This window comes from Magnolia sinica, chromosome 13 (genome assembly GCF_029962835.1).
Source record: "Magnolia sinica isolate HGM2019 chromosome 13, MsV1, whole genome shotgun sequence".
In the NCBI taxonomy this organism is placed as follows: Eukaryota; Viridiplantae; Streptophyta; class Magnoliopsida; order Magnoliales; family Magnoliaceae; genus Magnolia; species Magnolia sinica.
In genome coordinates, this window is record NC_080585.1 from 13,242,660 (window position 1) to 13,259,940 (window position 17,281).

The following is a 17,281-nucleotide window of genomic DNA, read 5'->3' on the forward strand; positions in this document are numbered from 1 at the left end:
GGCGTCGTTTATGTACCTCGCCGATATTCTGCGATCATACCATGTGATTCTTCCCATAGGTGGCTACTCCACCTGCTTTGTATCCCTATCCGCCCGTCTCAGCCTTCCTGCCCTGCCTGCTCATGTGGCCATGCCCAACATGCTACACACGTGCAGAGGTGGAATCCACTACATCCACTGCAGCTTCACCTTTTGAAGTGCTCCCCATCAATCTGTACAAGTTACCGAGTCGTTGCGCTTTCATGGTTACCCATGCCCCCTTAGATACTTTAAGAGCATTATCAATACCCGTGAACTTGCAGCCCATTGCCTTAAGTACACTAAGAGAAATCAGATTCTACTTCAAATCAGGAACGTGTCTGACATCAGTCAAGGTACGCTCCACCTCATCAAACATCTTGATGCGCACCTACCAACAACCACAACATTACAGGCAAAGCCATTGCCCATAAACACCTGTCCACCATCGCACTCCCTATAGTTGGCGAACCAACTCCGATGAGAAGTCATGTGAAAAGATGCCCCTGTGTCTAACATCCACTCACAGATAAAATATTATCATCACATTCACTCGATCCATCAGACGTGGCAGCATTAGCCTCCCTAAATGAAGCCTCAGAATTTTCTCTCTTCGATTTAGAATTTTCACAATCCTTCTTCACATGCCCTTCCTTTCCACAGTTCCAGCACTTTACCTTTCCCTTGTCCTTGTCCTTGGATTTGGATATAAAACCTAAAGAAACCGTACCTTATTCAAAATTCCTATCCCTTATAACAAGTGCATTAGAAGATATCTCCATGTCGAGGTTAAGCTTTCTCATAACCTTTCCTTGAAGAACCGAGATAACGGTGTCGACACTCAGGGTTTTATTCGTGCTACACATAGTGTCCTTGAATGACTCATACGACGCCGAAAGAGAATTTAGAAATATACATGCTTGTTCTTCATTTTTCATCATTTCCTCCATATCCAACAATTTGTAAACTAATTTATTAAAGTTGCTGATGTGAGCCTCCATATCTTTACCCTCTGCCATCTTGAAGTTATACCACTGTCGCTTCAAGTGTAGGCGATTTTCAGAGAATTTTTTCACATAGACATCCTCAAACTTCGCCCATAAGTTAGCCGCAGTTTTCTCCCTCATGACGTTGTAGAGAACTTCATTCGTAAAACATAAATGAATCGATGATAAAGCCTTCTTATTAAGAGTATTCCAATCATCATCAGTCATAGTAGACTTTCGCTCCTCAAGAGCACCATTTTCGCTTTGCTTGATTAAGGAACTCATCATCTTGATCTTCCATAACTCAAAATTATTTTTTCCTAAGTACTTCTTAATCTCATACCTAGTGCTTTCCATTATTACTAATCCCTCATATTTAGATCTGTGCCCCAACGATTGATCTGATATCACTTGTTGTGATTTTGGCCTGTGGAATCACACAAATCTAGATCTAGGATAACAATCCAATGACACCAAGCACACAAGAGAACACGTAGATTTAACGTGGAAAACCCTTGCGGAAAAAAATCACGACACAAGGCAACAGAATTTCACTATGAAAGCATCAATTACAAAGAGAGAAGACTTACCCGATTCGAACAACCTCGAATCTAACCCTTGCTACACCTTTTGATAACCCTAGAACCCTTTAGAATACCTTTAGGAAGTCTTAGAATACTTTAGAATAGCCCTAGGGACCCCTATTTATAGTTTAGGAAACTTTCCTTTCGCACCTTTGCGAAACCGCCTCAGATTTTCGTAGTCCGCATAAGATCCGGACTTGAATCTGCGTAACCTTGACTGATCGAGCCAAGTCCTCGACTGGTCGAGGGATCCCCTCGATCGGTCGAGCAACCCGGAAACCAAAAATTTGTGCTTGATGGACTTCGAGTCGAGATGGCCTCGACTAGCCTAGCGATCCGCTTGACCGGTCGAGCGGTCCACTCGACCGGTCGAGCAACCTAAAAGATTTAAATAATTATTCTTCAAGTCTGTTTAGTCCACCTCATATCCACCATCCATCATTTGGGGCTAACCTTTAATGTGAATTATTCATTATGTGGGCCCAACCTTTAATGTGAGCCATCCATCATATATCATGTGAGGCCCACTTTGTATGTGGGTCATTTATCATAAGGGATTGACCTTTTATGTGCATCGTTCATTATGTAGGGTCCATCTTTGATGTTGGTCATCCGCCATGTGGAGTCCATTATCAATGTAATTGTCCATCATATGGGGCCCACCTTTAATATATACCCCCCATCATGTAAAGCCCACCTTTGATGTGGATCATCCATCATGCAGGCCCCACCTCTGATGTGGGTCATCCATCAAATGGAGCTGGCCTTGGATATGAGCTAATCATCATTAGTACATACATTTGCCGTGGACCATCCATCATGTGGGGGCCCATGTTGATGTGGATCATCCATAATGTGAGGCCTACCATTATTAATTGCTAATTCTGTTGTGCCCAACTTTGATGTGGACTATCCATCATGTATGCCCCACCTTCAATGGGGGTTGCCCATCATACGAAGCTCACCTTGGATGTGGGTAGCTCATCCTTAGGGGTTGACTTTTGATGTAGACCACCCATATATGGGCCATCTATCAATTGAAGCACAGTTTCAACATCCACGGCTCATCACGTGGACTCCCTTTTAATATGGATTGCCCATCATATAGGCTCCACCTTTAAAATGGGTTGTTCAGTCCATTAAGCTGCTTTAGATATTTTCCTTTTACATTATGGACACACTGTTGATATAGACCACTTATATGTGGGCCTATATTAACACGGAGCCATCCATCATGTGGGGCCTACCATTTATGTGTCTCGTGAGCCCCGTCTCTAATGTGTACGGCCCATCATGTGGAGCCATGGAGCCTCCTTTGACATGTGTAGGGTCGGGGAAAGCCTCCTTGGACATGTATCCGGAGAGAGGAAAGCAGTAAAGTGATGAGTAGGCAAGATAAAAAACTAAATTTATTAAATTAAATTAAAAAATAATTTATTAAAATAAATAACTTTTAGCTGATAAGTTACTTTTATAATTAATGCCTACAAAACTAACTTAAGCTTAAAAAAATAACTTGCATCACATGAGTTAAAGAGTAAGTGGCATCCAAACAGGCCCAAATGATCCCAACCGTCCATTTTTGGTTGAGCGGTGGATTCGTAAAAATATAGAAGCCAGCAATTTTCACGTTTTGCGTGAGATGCTCCACTGATTGCAGGGATAAGGTTTGATTTTGCACAAATGCCCCTTCGTGTCAGGGTCACATCATGATTGATTTTGACTCGAAATCTTTTTGTTATACGTACAAGATCACCCTATCAATAAGATATTTAATTATAAACACCGATCAGGATTATTACTGGATGAATGGTACCGATCATGATAATCTGGCCCATTCCCTTCTGTGGGACCCGAGGACCATATTCGAACGTGGATGCGCGGGCTACCAGACTGTCCGCTCCCTCCTCTTCAGTCTCTCGTGTTCACAATATCACGCTACGATCTCATCTCGAAGCTTACGTTTCAAACTCTCGTACGATATATTGAAAATTACCGCAGGTATTGCTCCCGTGCATGATCCGACCCTCCACCGCCATAAGACCCAAGCATACCTTTTCTAAGCTCCCTCTCGCGTATAGAGCCGCTCATGCATATGTCATCACAAGAACGGGATGGAATATAGATCTAATCCACACATCATGATGGCCCAATTATATTTTTATAATTTTAAGAAATAAAGTTTGGTCCACTACTCGGATGATCAAAATTTTTAAAAAAATCTACAGGTTAAAATAAGTAGGAGACGTTTTTAAGCTGTCCATATTTCTTAGACAATTGGGGCCCACCTGAAGTTTAAAGAAATTATTTAGAGATTAAATCTACCAATTCAGTTGATTGACGGCTTGGATATTTCGTATCCATACCACTCTGACGTAGAAATGGTGTAGAATGGTGGGCTTTGTACACGCATGTGGTAATCGTACCTCCAAAAACAACAGCCAGTTTTAAATTATTCAAAAAGAAATATTTGATACTCCCTGGGAGCGTGATAGATGATACTCAGGCAATTAGAAATTACCCAAAAATTAATTAATTAAGGTACAAATAATTCAAATTAAACCGTCCAAATTACGGTAATTAATTGACATGTACAATAAGGTCAGCATTTCCCCCAGTGTTTTCGTCTATATATTAGAGTTCTCTACATTTACTGGACGGTTAGAAATAAAAATATTCAATGCTCTTATTTCCAAAAAAAATGCATCCACGAATCTGAAGTTACAATTATTAAAACAATAAAAAATTTAAATTTTAACTTAAATACAGTAAGGATTACAATTTTAACGGTTTAATTTGTGTCAAATTACGACACGCATCCCATTTCTAACCGCCTACGTATCAAGTGTCATACTCAGCTGGAGTATGAAATAATCCTCCTTATTTAAACCGCAGTTGATCGTATATCTTTAACTCAATCACAGTTACTTTAACCTAACCATGGTTAACCTGAGCAGTTTATATTCACGCCATCTCCCTCAAGCTTTCTGATGTCGGAAGGGCAACACCGCCCGAAAAAATGATGCTCGGAGAAGGGACCCAGCCAAATCCAACCATCCATGTTCCACCTTGGGCCTTCATGGACGATTCAACGGCCGGCATGCACTCTCCCATCCCCATAAGCGGCGTTTCCGTCAACGCCAATGGAGGAGATTACTCACCTTTCCTGATAGGCGAAGCATTAACGGCGTTACAACGGTACCTACCGTCGAACGAGACTGGTTTTGACGACTCCGACTCGGAGGTAGTGGGTCGCGAGTCGGACTTCCCGGTCGACGCATACTCGTGCGACGAGTTCCGGATGTACGAGTTCAAGGTGCGTCGGTGCGCTCGCGGGCGGGCGCACGATTGGACGGAGTGCCCGTACGCCCACCCGGGGGAGAAGGCCCGGAGGCGGGACCCGAGGAAGTTCCACTACTCGGGTACGGCGTGCCCCGACTTTCGGAAGGGGAGTTGCAAGCGAGGCGACTCGTGTGAGTTTGCTCACGGCGTGTTTGAGTGCTGGCTCCACCCAGCTCGCTACCGGACTCAGCCCTGCAAGGACGGTACGAGTTGCCGGCGTCGGGTCTGCTTCTTCGCTCACACGCCGGAGCAGCTCCGCATACTGTCGCCGTCGTCGCAGCAGCACAGCCCAAGAACCCCGATCGCCACTGCTGATTCCTTCGATGGCGGGTCCTACGATGGGTCCCCGCTCCGCCACGTCCTTGATGCGGCTGGACCCCACTTGCAGAAATCGCTGTTCCTGCCGTCGCCCACCTCGACCCTGATGTCCCCACCGCTGTCTCCACCGTCGGATTCCCCACCACTATCGCCCATCCGCCGCCCGATGCTGTCGAGTTCTGTGAACGAGGTGCTCGCTTCGCTCCGGCAGTTGCAGCTTAACAAGGTGAAATCGATGCCACGGTCGAGGTGGGGGCCCCACATGTCGCCGGTGGGGTCGTGCCTGAGTACGGTGTTTAGTAGCTTGCCATCTACACCAACCGCCAGCCGGGGATGGATGGATGGCTGGGATGGTGGGTGCCTGGAGGAAGAGCCAATGGAGAGGGTGGAATCTGGTCGGGAGCTGCGATCGAAGATCTATGAGAAATTGAGCAAGGAGAATTCTTTGGAGACGACAGGTGCCGGCCCCACCTCAGTGCCGGATGTCGGGTGGGTTTCAGAGCTGGTGAAGTAAGTTTCTGGAATTCTCTTGAATTGGGAAATCTTTCTATTGTTTTGGGTTTTTGGGTGGGGTTCTAATTTCTCTCTGATTGTGAAAAAATGAAAATGGAGAAGATTAGAATTGGATGATTATTGTATATAAAGACATCGATAATGATGATGATGGAAAGGGCTCTGTTTTGGGGTATGAATGAGAAATGAAGCGAAATGGGATTTTGTATATATAGTAGAAAATAGGTGTAGGTTTTGGTAAGTACATGAATCTCAGATGGTAGTATTTTGTTTTTTCTTTTTCTAATTTCTGAAGTTGGATCTGAAATTTGAGGAGAGAGATTCCTGTATTCAAATTTCAAGCTATTATTGTAATTTCTTTGAGTTCCTCAAGGAATATTATTAGAATTTTGTAATTTCTTTGACTCGGTTCTTCTTCCTTCTTTTTATGATGAATGTTTGGTTTCTGTAGCGTCGGATGCCGTCCGACCCGGACGGATCCGATCCAGTTCGATAACACCAGGCACCCTTGATTCAGCTGATTAGTCAAGTGGCAACTCTAGACCCGAGACTGCCTGAGTTGGTCTTTGTCGGTCTGATTCGCCGAGCCTTTTAATCATGTTGGTACTATCGATACCCGATCTGCAATTAGGTGAAAATCTTGTATCGGGTAAGGAAATCCTGTATCCGAATCTGATTTTCAGCCCAAGCTATCAGCAATGTGTATTCCTTTGATTTACACAGCCTTTCCGAGCATTGTATGATTCCTGTAACTGGAATTCGGACTCTAGTTACTCATTTAGTGGGTATTGATTAGATGGTTAGATCATCATCTTTCAAAATGTGACCAAGAACTTTGATGGTCTGGATTGGCGTACGTCTATCATATTGACTCTTTCCCTTCTTGGAAGACCCGTGTCGAATAATCATTCGTTGGTTTAGACATATCTTATTCAGTCCATCTGATCCGTTCGTGTAAACTAGGAAAATGCTCTGGGATAAGTAGATATGATACTATATAGACGATCTGCCATGTCAATATAGATACGATGGTATATATTAATCGGGTAAGATCTTTTAATAGGTAAATAGTCACATATTCAAATTCGAGATGTTGGGTGAGTGGACGTTATTTTCAGCTCTAGTCCCACGTGTTGTGCATATAGATGGTTGATGATCTTGACCTCTACCACTACTAGGAAATGGCACGCGTGAAGAAGATAGAGAAAATAGGAAAGGTAGGAAATTCAAAAAAAAAAAGAGAAGAAGAGGGCAGATAAAGGGGAGAAATTGCAGGAAATGTGCTAGTTATGTGTAAAGGAGGAAGGGATAGGAGTGCTTATGGTTATAACGTTGCCTCTTCATGTCTTCCTGTGTTGTGATATCTTCAAAGTAAGCTTAGTTGCATCAAAGAATTTAAAGACGGAAGTAGTTTTGTTGTTGTGTAAAAAAGACGGGATTACTTTTGTTGTGGGTAAAGTCTACTCTTTGAACTTATTTGCAGGTGGAATTTGCATTGTAGATGCAATTGCATTTTAAATTTCTTATAAAAGACAAATGCTCCGGTGAAATCTTAAGCTGTTTGAAGGTTTTTTCGAGTGAAATTCAATTTTCAATTCTTAGAAAAGACAAATAGTGAAATTCAATTTTCAATTCTTAGAAAAGACAAAAATACTTGGGTTGCAAGTAAAATCTAAGCTTTTTGAAGGCTTTTTTTGAGTTAAATTCATTTATAAATTCTTAAAAAAGACAATGCTTCAGTTGCATGTGAGTGAATTTTGAATTTTACGTCAGATAATAATCATATTTTATTTTATTTTAATTTTCGAGATACTCCCGACTTGATTTTAAGATTGCTTTCCATGTTCTCTGGATAATAAAAACCTCTCACCCAACACTACACGCTCGTGTGCACACAGCGTTTTCAATTAACAATGTGGAATCATGTTGATCGGATGATCCCAACCCTTTTTGAGTGAGGAATGAGACCGTTTTGTTAAGTCGGCTGATATTTATGATCCGTAAGTCACATGGTTAGAAATGTTAAATCAAAGTGTAACTTTAGAATCATAAGAAATTTAAATTAAGATATATCTACTGGATGTTTGAGGATGTTAATTCGACGCATGTTGTTTCCCTGGTTTATCATGGCTTTCCTATTTCACGCTATTGATTGGACGATCAGGATCACCTGATTAACAGGATCATCCTGTGTATGGTTCAAAAGGTTTCAGGAAGCTGCTAACGTCCATATGAGGTGGTCCCACCATGAAAATGGGATGCCCAAAAAGTACAGTGGGGCCCCCACCCAACTGTAGAAAACAATGAACAACCCCTTAAAAAACGCAATATTTATGTGGAGCACATCTAAAGGATGAATGGACCTGAATTTTGGTCATAGATATACAAACACAATGGTGGGCCCCACATGCCAGAGTAATAAGAGTTGTGGGAGAAAACAAGTTACTATTTCACAAAAGTGTTAATGGGGGCTGCTAACCTTTTATTGGTTTTTAGAGTTGAATTTCCTTCCATTGTTGTAGATTTCAGTATAAACTGTCTGGATTGTGGGGGCAACTATGCCATGTACATTGAAGAGTCACCGTCACTTTTCAAATGGTAGAGATATAAGATAGCTGTTGAATGGCGTTTATATAAAAGATAGCAGTTGAATGGCTCTATTCCATTTTTTTAGCAAAGATATCCTTGTCGTGATTCAAGATGTAGCTCCATCCTCTCATGAGCGGGTGGAAAACAGCAAATTCGCCAGTCTTCGTCGCCTTCCCTGGGGTACCATACATTGCAGACGGGCCGTGGATAATGTGGGCCCACAGATCATGTTGCGAGTATAAAATGTTTCTAGAAATCCGGCAGTCCAAATTCAATATGCACAATAGCTTGCTCGCGTATGTGTGAGCCTAAAATAAAAATAGGTGAGCAACTTTCTCACCGTTCATCCTAAGTTCATGTTTTGCTTGATTTCTTTAGGCTTAGACAAATAGGGAATTAAGACAGGGTAGGCATAATAATCGATGATGTTGGTGCTATTCTGAAGGCGATGATGATGGTGCTATTATGAAGGAAATTAAAAATTGTGATAGCAGCTTGAAAATGTCGAACCGGAGGAGATGATGGTGCTATTATGAAGGTAATGATGATGGTGCTATTATGAAGGAAATTAAAAATTGTGATAGTAACTTGAAAATGTCCAAAAGGAGGATTAAAGCCAAGGTGGAGATTGTTGATAAAATGTATTTAATTTGATGCAATGTTGTTTAGTTAACCAGTTCTGATATTCTTGGTCGACCGATTTCTATTTCAGTTGATCGGGACTATCGAGTTCGGTCAAGTGGAATGTATAAACTCAGGTTTTTGTTTCGAATTTCGTACGAAAGTGTGGATAAATAGACCTATAACTTTGTAATTAGGATAGAATGAAAGGATCTTAACATGTTTTCAAGAGTTTTTTGGAGAAATTAAAGTTTTTCATATGTAAGTTGTTCCATATCTTATGACTTTTTGATTATGGTGAATTGTTCGGAGATTGGTATTGTGGTTTTTCCCTATAATATATATATATATAAAATTCATGTGTTTTCAGTAATTGTTTGAATTTTTTTCTTTTTCTATTGCATCGTGTGATTCCAGCCAAAGTTGCTTCCACGCAGGACAAGTCATATTACAACTTGTCGTGTTTCTAACAAGCAACTTTCCTACCATTCATTGGGGAGCTGTGTGCTGTATGTGGGCCACATGATAAAATTTAGCTACCCACGGATCGGTACCATCCATATAGACTAGAAAAGTTCCCAACGCTAGAAATTTGGTTGGGGAGGCGAACTTGATAAGATCGATTTTGTTTTCCACTGGATATCTTTAGGACCTCATAGATGAATGGTCTCGATCATCCCTAGGGTGGGGCAAAAGCACTCGACATGAGTACCCATTGTGGTGTGTGTGGTTGTGAGTGTGTGAAAAAAAAAATGAAGAAGGTACACACCCTTGTAAGGCGTATATGATCATTGTCAGCAAATATTAAATGAAATTTCAACTTTTTGACACGTATTCAAGAGTTGCCTCTAACCTCTACTGTGTTGCCCACCATAATGTTCATCCACTCCGGCTGTCCCTTTCGTCATCCCATTTTAGGACGATTCCAAACACGATGGAGATTCAAAACTTAAAGTAGATTTGTTCAAGTGTCTTGTGACATGATCATCCCACAAGAAATAGTTCAGATGTGCCCTAAGAAACAGCTAGGACGGAATGCAGAAGAAACAATTAACACCCCAACTAACCACGTGAGGAGGCATGTTTGGTTTCTCAGGGTAAATGGTTAAATGGTTTAAGAAAGGTATGTTTGGTTTCTCAGGGTCTGTTTGGACACCTCCAGTTAAATTACTTTTTCTACTTACAGCAGTAAATAAGTTAACTTATTTCAGATAAATAAGTTTGGTTTATGATTGGTTATAAGTAAAATTTTTATTTTTATTTTACTTAAAATTACTTAATCACTGTAGTTAATATTCTTTAACTTTTTTACTTTTCATAAATTACCGAAGATAGGCATAAGAGAGACGAAAGATAAGATAGGATGATGAGTAGATTGATTACCAAACACATTTATGTTGTTAATAAGTAGAGACTAAGGGCCTATTTGATTTGGACGAATGATAAGAAAGGATGATGAGTAAATTGATTATCAAACACATTTATTTTCTTAATAAGTAGAGACTAAGGGCTATTTGATTTTCCAAATCATTGTGTAAATGCCTTGCGAATTAGTAATCATTACTCCACCAGTGTAGGAATGCAAGTGAATTAGTAATCATTGCTCCATCAGTTTGAAAATGCACTTGCATTTCTGTTTTGAAAAAAAAGTAAAAAAGACTGGTTTAAATTTCTGAGCTCTACCATGATATATATATATATATAGTCCATCAATTTTAGCGTAACATTTTGAAGCATCACCCAAAAAATGAACTTGATCCAACACTCAGGTGGTCCACACTAAAGGAAATAGTGGCACCGATATATTTTTAAAGGTAAATATTCAATTCTGTAAATTTTATGGTGTGGTCTACTTGAGCTTATATCAGCCTCATTTATTATTATTATTTTTTTTTGTCAAGCCCTAAATTCTATAGATGGATGGTGTGGATAAAGCACAGGTGTCACGGTATGCCCAACATATATTTGGCAATGTCCTCCATTTTAGAGCTAAAAAACAATAAGGGTCCATTTGGCCGGGTGGATTGGAAGGGATTGAATGGTATTAGGGTGGATGGCATGGATTTCAAGGTAATGATGGTGTTGTCAGTGGATTGTCTTAAGATCCATGGGATTGATATATCCCGGGATTGCTATATCGAGTCTGTTTGGCAAGCCCAGCCAATCCCAGGATTAAACCTTCCCATCCCTTCCAATCCCTCAAACCAAACATATCCCGGGCAAATTTGAATGGATTAGGGTGGATTGGATGGGATTTAAAGGTAATGATGGTGTGATCAGTGGATTGTCTTAAGATCCATGGGATTGCTATATCCCGGGATCAGATCACCCAGTCTGTTTGGCACGCCCGGCCATTCCCGGGATTTAACTTCCAATCCCTTCCAATACAATCCAATCCCTTTCAATCCGCCTGTCCAAACGGACCCTAAGTGTCAAATCAATTATAGATAATAGTGCTGTAATTACCCAGTGAAATAATTTTTTCCATTTGCTTGTGGCATTAGTAACTTATCTTAAGCAACTTAAGATTCAAATGGGCCCTTAATATCTGGATCTTTCTTTAATCATGTCTTATAGCTTGTAAATCTATAATCAAATACACTTATTTAAAAAAAATAGGTAGAAAGTTATAATTATTATATTTTTACATTATAAAATTATTATTTTTATGGTTATTTTTACCTAAGTGAAATAATGATTCGTGGGTAAAACAAGCAATAATGGCAAATTTATCATTTATTATTGTGGTCAAATGATAGGTGATGTTACCATAAAATTACATTACAATTATTTAAAATAAATAATCATTACCCATTTCTAATGTTTAAAAATGCCCCCAGCACCTGGTGATAATTATAGAGGATGAAATGATGATATATATATATATATATATATTACTAGGTCATGCATTTGATAGGTGCACGTGACAATTTTTAACAATCCACATTAGGAGCCACTTCAGAAATCAAAGGACTTTTAGTAACATCTGTAACTCAGAGCTTACTTGGACTTGCAATAACTCTACATTGTTGGGAGAAACGTGAGTCAGATCCTTCCAATTGATCAGGCGTGACACCATATTTTTACCATTAATCCTAAGCGGTAGTCTCATCCATGACTTACGGGCCATACCAAGGGGCGTGGTGCAAAATCATGCTTAAAATACTTTAAATTCACATTGTGTGGCCCACATGAGTCTTGGAATGTCCTGATTTTTGTGGAATCAGTTCATCCTGATATGACCACTCAAATGAATGAGGGGTCGTTTGGCACCTTGGATTGGAGGGGATTGGAGGGGATTAGAGGGGGTTTCAAATCCTCTTGATTGTTTGGCAGCATAAAGTAACTGGGGATTGCCAATCCAGGGGGTTCCCAATCCCCTCTTTGAGGGGGTTTGTAATCCAAGGTGAGAGCTTGAATTACACCTAAAATCATTTCAATAGTTGCAGGTATAAATGTATGTCACTGTACACTATCATTCTACTGGGCACATGGCCCACTAACGATGATCAGCATCATCCAAACATTGTTCATGTAGATCAGCACCATCCAAATATTGTCCAACACCGTCCAAACATTGTCAATATTAATCAACGATTAAAAATCGTTGGTTAGTCACTCAGACATGATCTTGTGCTTGCGGTCCATCTGAGACTTGGAATTTCATCATTTTTAGGCAAAGCATATATTTTAGCGGGCTTATCACAACCATAGTATCAAAAATTATATATCTCACTAATTGGGGATATTAAAGTTGATTTAGTAATTAAATTCAAACCCCCGTAAATATACCATGTATAGGTATTTTTGAATTAAAGTTGTTTCACACTCGAGGGTGCCAAACACACCGAGAGGATTGCCAATCCAGGGGTTTCCAATCCCGGGGGTTGCGAATCCAGGGGGTTCCAAATCCACGCTCCCAAACAGGCCCTGAATTGGATGGCATATAGTAACAATGGTAGGCCCCAAGCACATTTAATGGTGGGACTTTCCATCTCATTTTTTTCCAATGGGGTAGCCCACCAGTATTGAATGGTCCTGATTTTACGCTCTGATACAAACACAAAATGCCGCACCTGATGGATGAGATGGATCTCATCCACATCAAGTCGATCCATCCCTGTCTGCGAAACCTATTCTGCCTAGGCAAATCAAGGCGAAAGTAACAACAATAGGCATCGTGTGTCGGTGAGACATGACTGGGATGTGATGCGGTGCAGTAGGCAGAATGGCAAAATGCTAGTGGCATTTCTCTACAGTAGAAATGGGAGGGTGAAGCTGGCTTTAGGTTTCAAAATATAAAACCTATGAGACAATCACATCCACTACTTTTCCCGCAATTCATCACACTTTTACTTTCACCTTAAATGTTTTCATTTATAGCTGTCTCTTTTTGGGCCACAAGTCTGATGGATACAACTATCTAATAAGTCTATTTTTGTATACTGAGGATCTGTACATGAATGGACGTAAATTGCCTATCAAGGTGCCACGTGTAATGGAGAGAGATGGTTACACAGTTCTCAAGGCTCCACCCTATCATCTAGCACCAAGATAATAATGGGGCTGCTTAGTTGTACTTAGGGAACTAATAACGGCGGACAAGAGCATTTGGGCCTGTCTTATTTTCGGATTCAATTACCATATAAATGGGTAATAATTATTTACCATTAAAGAGAGTTATTTGATACTCTTGCAGTGTATTATTTCTGATAAGCAGGTACATAAAATAGTACCAGTGCCATACCTTAAGGGCCTGTTTGGGAGCTTGGATTTGGAACCCCTACATTCGGAACCCCAGGATTAGAAACCCACTGGATTTGCAATCCTCCCAATGTGTTTGGTACCCCTGAATGTGTATCAACTTTAATTTAAAAGTACTTACCGGGGTTTGAGTTTAATTACTAAATCAACTTTAGGGCCTGTTCAGCCCGCTGGATTAGATGGGCTTAGGTGGGATGGAATTGCATCTGGTCCGGTGCCAATTCCACTCCATGTTTGGGAAGAGTGGAAAGGCTTGGAAGTAGGCTAGTTGGAATTGTATCGGTCCCGTGCTAATATCACTCAATGTTATCAAGTTGTGTAGGTCCCACCATGATGTGCGGGCTATATCCACACCGTCCACCTATTTTTAGAGATCATTTTAGAGCATGGGCCAAAAAATCAGGTAGATCTAAAGCTCAAGTGGATCCCACCATAGAAAGCAATGGGGATTGAATATTTACCGTTGAAAACTTCTTTGGGGCCACATAAGTTTTGGATCTGCCTCATTTTTAGGTCCATGCCATAAAATGAGGTTACAAAACAAATGAACGGTTTAGATATAACACATGTATGTTATTGTCAATAGTTTCAAATGATGGTGGGTATATCCTTTCAATGTACCACCGTATTACAAACAAAAAAGGGAATTAAGCTTATCCCATGGTAACAGGGAACAGTCCCCGCCAGGGGTAATAATGATGTTTTTTGAATCCCATCCTACCTAATACCGTCGGATCAGTCCGGCCAAACAAGCCCTTGATATCTCTAATTAGTGAGATATGTAATTTTTGACAATGGTTGTAATAAGTCCATTGAAATATATGCTTTGCCCAAAAATGATGAAATTTCAAGTCTCAGATGGGCCACAAGCACAAGATCATGTTTGAGTGACTAACTAACGACTTTTAATGTTGATTTACATGGACAATATTTGGATGGTGTTGATCATCATTAGTGGGCCATGTGCCCAATAGAATGATAGTGTATAGCGACACACATGTTACACCTGCAACTATTGAAATGATTTTAGGTGTAATCCAAACTCTCACCTTGGATTACAAACCCCCTCAAAGAGGAGAATGGAAACCCCCTTAGATTTAAAACCCCTGTTTACTTTGTACTGCCAAACAACCAGGGGATTTGAAACCCCCTCCAATCCCCTCCAATCTATGGTGCCAAACAGCCCTTAAGACACTAATTATTGGTAACTTACATTTGACATGTGAACATGATGCTTTTTCATTGGACAATTACACGAGTTACATGAGTTATAAGAGACTCCTATAACCTTATTAATAGGTTAGTCTCTTCTTTTAAGTCCTATTAAACCAGTGAAATTGTGGACTGCACTAGAACTATCCAAGTCCTAAAATCAGATTGGTTAGGTAGCCGTGATCTATGACCCATGGACATTATTTGACAAAATTGGACTTATATAAAATTTTCATTTCAATGATAAGATGGATGTCGGCAGATATATGACTAATATAATAAAAATTAGTTTATGATGACTTATCTGATACCCATAATTTGGCTGGTTCAATTCAAATTCCTAAAATTCATAGTACAATTTCTTTGGTATCATTTGTCACATGATGCAAGAGCAACGGGTATGACATTTTCCTACTGCAACACTATGATAATTAGAGGTGTATGACAATTTTCCTATACTACTGCAAGAGCAATGGGTATGACATTTTCCTATTGTAACACAAGTCAAATTGAGTCGAGCTGGGCACGGCTCGACTTGGCTCGGCCACTTGCTGACCCAAGTTTGAACTCGACTCGGTTCGGTCCTCGAGTCTAATTCGCTAGCTCGGCTCGGTTCAGTCAGTAGCTCGGGTCAGTTCAATCCAAATTCGAGCCAAGATCGAGTTGAGTTCACTTGTGCAATAATTTCACAAACATATGGACTGCACCTTCACAATAATCAATCAAATCTATTAATTTATCTTTTATTTCAGCTTATCTTAGTAATAACGCTAATTCTTAGCCATAATATTTAGTTGTAATTCAAGTCTATGCTCATATGCTAGATTTGTTCTTTATACAATATTAAATAGTTCTTTAAAAAAATGCATTCTTATAATTGTTTCTAGTGACTGATTGTGAGTTTTTATTTCTATTTAATTTTTAAGACACACAAAGTAACTTATCTTCAGAGAAAGAACTCTACCATTTGATTATCTCCTGATCATTATCAAATTTCACAAGAGATTGGGTAAGTAAATGACGTTCTCAGAATCTGGTTATATATATCCATATTGGACATATCTACTTATTTTAACGCTTGGGGTCAAAGTTGATCAATTTGAATCGAGCTACTGTATCGATTCTGACACATCTACACAATAGAAAACAAACCAATCGACCAACCATATGAATCTTCTTTAACTCATTAGAAGGTCTAATGAATAAGAATAGTGTGCCCTCTTTACAACAATGATTTTAATCTTTTCTTGGAGGACTTCACACTTAATTTACCTTAGACAAGTACATACAGCATATTTTCATTGAGTCACACACCTCATGAGTTACAGGAGATTCTTGTAAGCTTATTAGGTAAGTCACTCCATTAAATCCTATTAAACCAATGAAATTGTGAAACGCACTCGAACAATCCAGTTCCCACAATCGAATTAGTTGGGTAGTCACGATCTTTAACCTGTGGACATTTGTTTATTGAAATAGGACCCTTGGATTTTTTATTTTTTATTTTTAATGACAAAATGGATGTCCACATATCTATGACTAACCTAACGCAATATGTTTCGATGTCTTATCTCATGCCCATAATTTGGCCAGCATAATTTAAATGCCTTTAGTCATAGTACAATTTCCCCCCAAATCATTCATCCGATGATGCTAGAGTGATGGGCATGGACGTTTCATGCTGTAAAAGTACTGTAAATATAAGCTCACTTGGATATGAGATATTTATAGTGCGGACATAATAACTATATTGATAACTTTTCAAGTAGTATATTTAAATAGATTTAAAAAAGTATTATTTGAATAGGAAGTAAAAATTTCATATTTATTACAAAACACTACCTCACATCTTAGGTTAGAGAACTAATTACTATAAATAAGCATAATGATCATATTTTAGAATTTAGAATTTTATTATAATTTAAATAATAGAAAAAGTCGAATCAAGGAAAAATATATTATTTTCGAAAGATTCCTGGTATAGAAATAAGCATTATAAATCTACTGGTATCCACATGTGGTTTCTTTTGCTTAAAGAGTTTTTATAGTTCCACATCACATTTTTATTGAAAAGTAGTAATTCGTATGGTATAAATTAGTGTAGTCTATTGTAAAAAAGCATTATTCTTGAAGGAGAGAAATGGTTCTTTAATAAAAGAATATACTTTCTCCTCGTTATCTCCATCTTCTCTTTTGTTCTGATGGTGCACCATATTCCTTTGTAAGATTCTCATCTTACATCTTGTTGCTGTGACCTCACTTTCACATGCACTCGTGTGGTTATTTCACACGCTTGTGTGGATCATTGGGTTTGTCATTGAATTTAGGTGGAGA

At 39.5% G+C, this 17,281-nt stretch overlaps 1 protein-coding gene across 1 annotated transcript; it reads left to right on the forward strand.

Annotated features, from left to right (window-relative positions):
- Positions 1-4,564: 4,564 nt before the first annotated feature.
- LOC131222873 (zinc finger CCCH domain-containing protein 20-like) lies at positions 4,565-6,165 on the forward strand. Its single transcript, XM_058218105.1, has one exon. The coding sequence runs from the start codon at positions 4,608-4,610 to the stop codon at positions 5,760-5,762; it is 1,155 nt and encodes a 384-aa protein (XP_058074088.1). The 5' UTR covers positions 4,565-4,607; the 3' UTR covers positions 5,763-6,165.
- The last annotated feature ends 11,116 nt before the right edge of the window (positions 6,166-17,281 follow it).

Bases quoted from the DNA above. Each gene is read 5' to 3' on its own strand.
- LOC131222873 (XM_058218105.1), top strand. From the start codon at position 4,608: ATGATGCTCGGAGAAGGGACCCAGCCAAATCCAACCATCCATGTTCCA.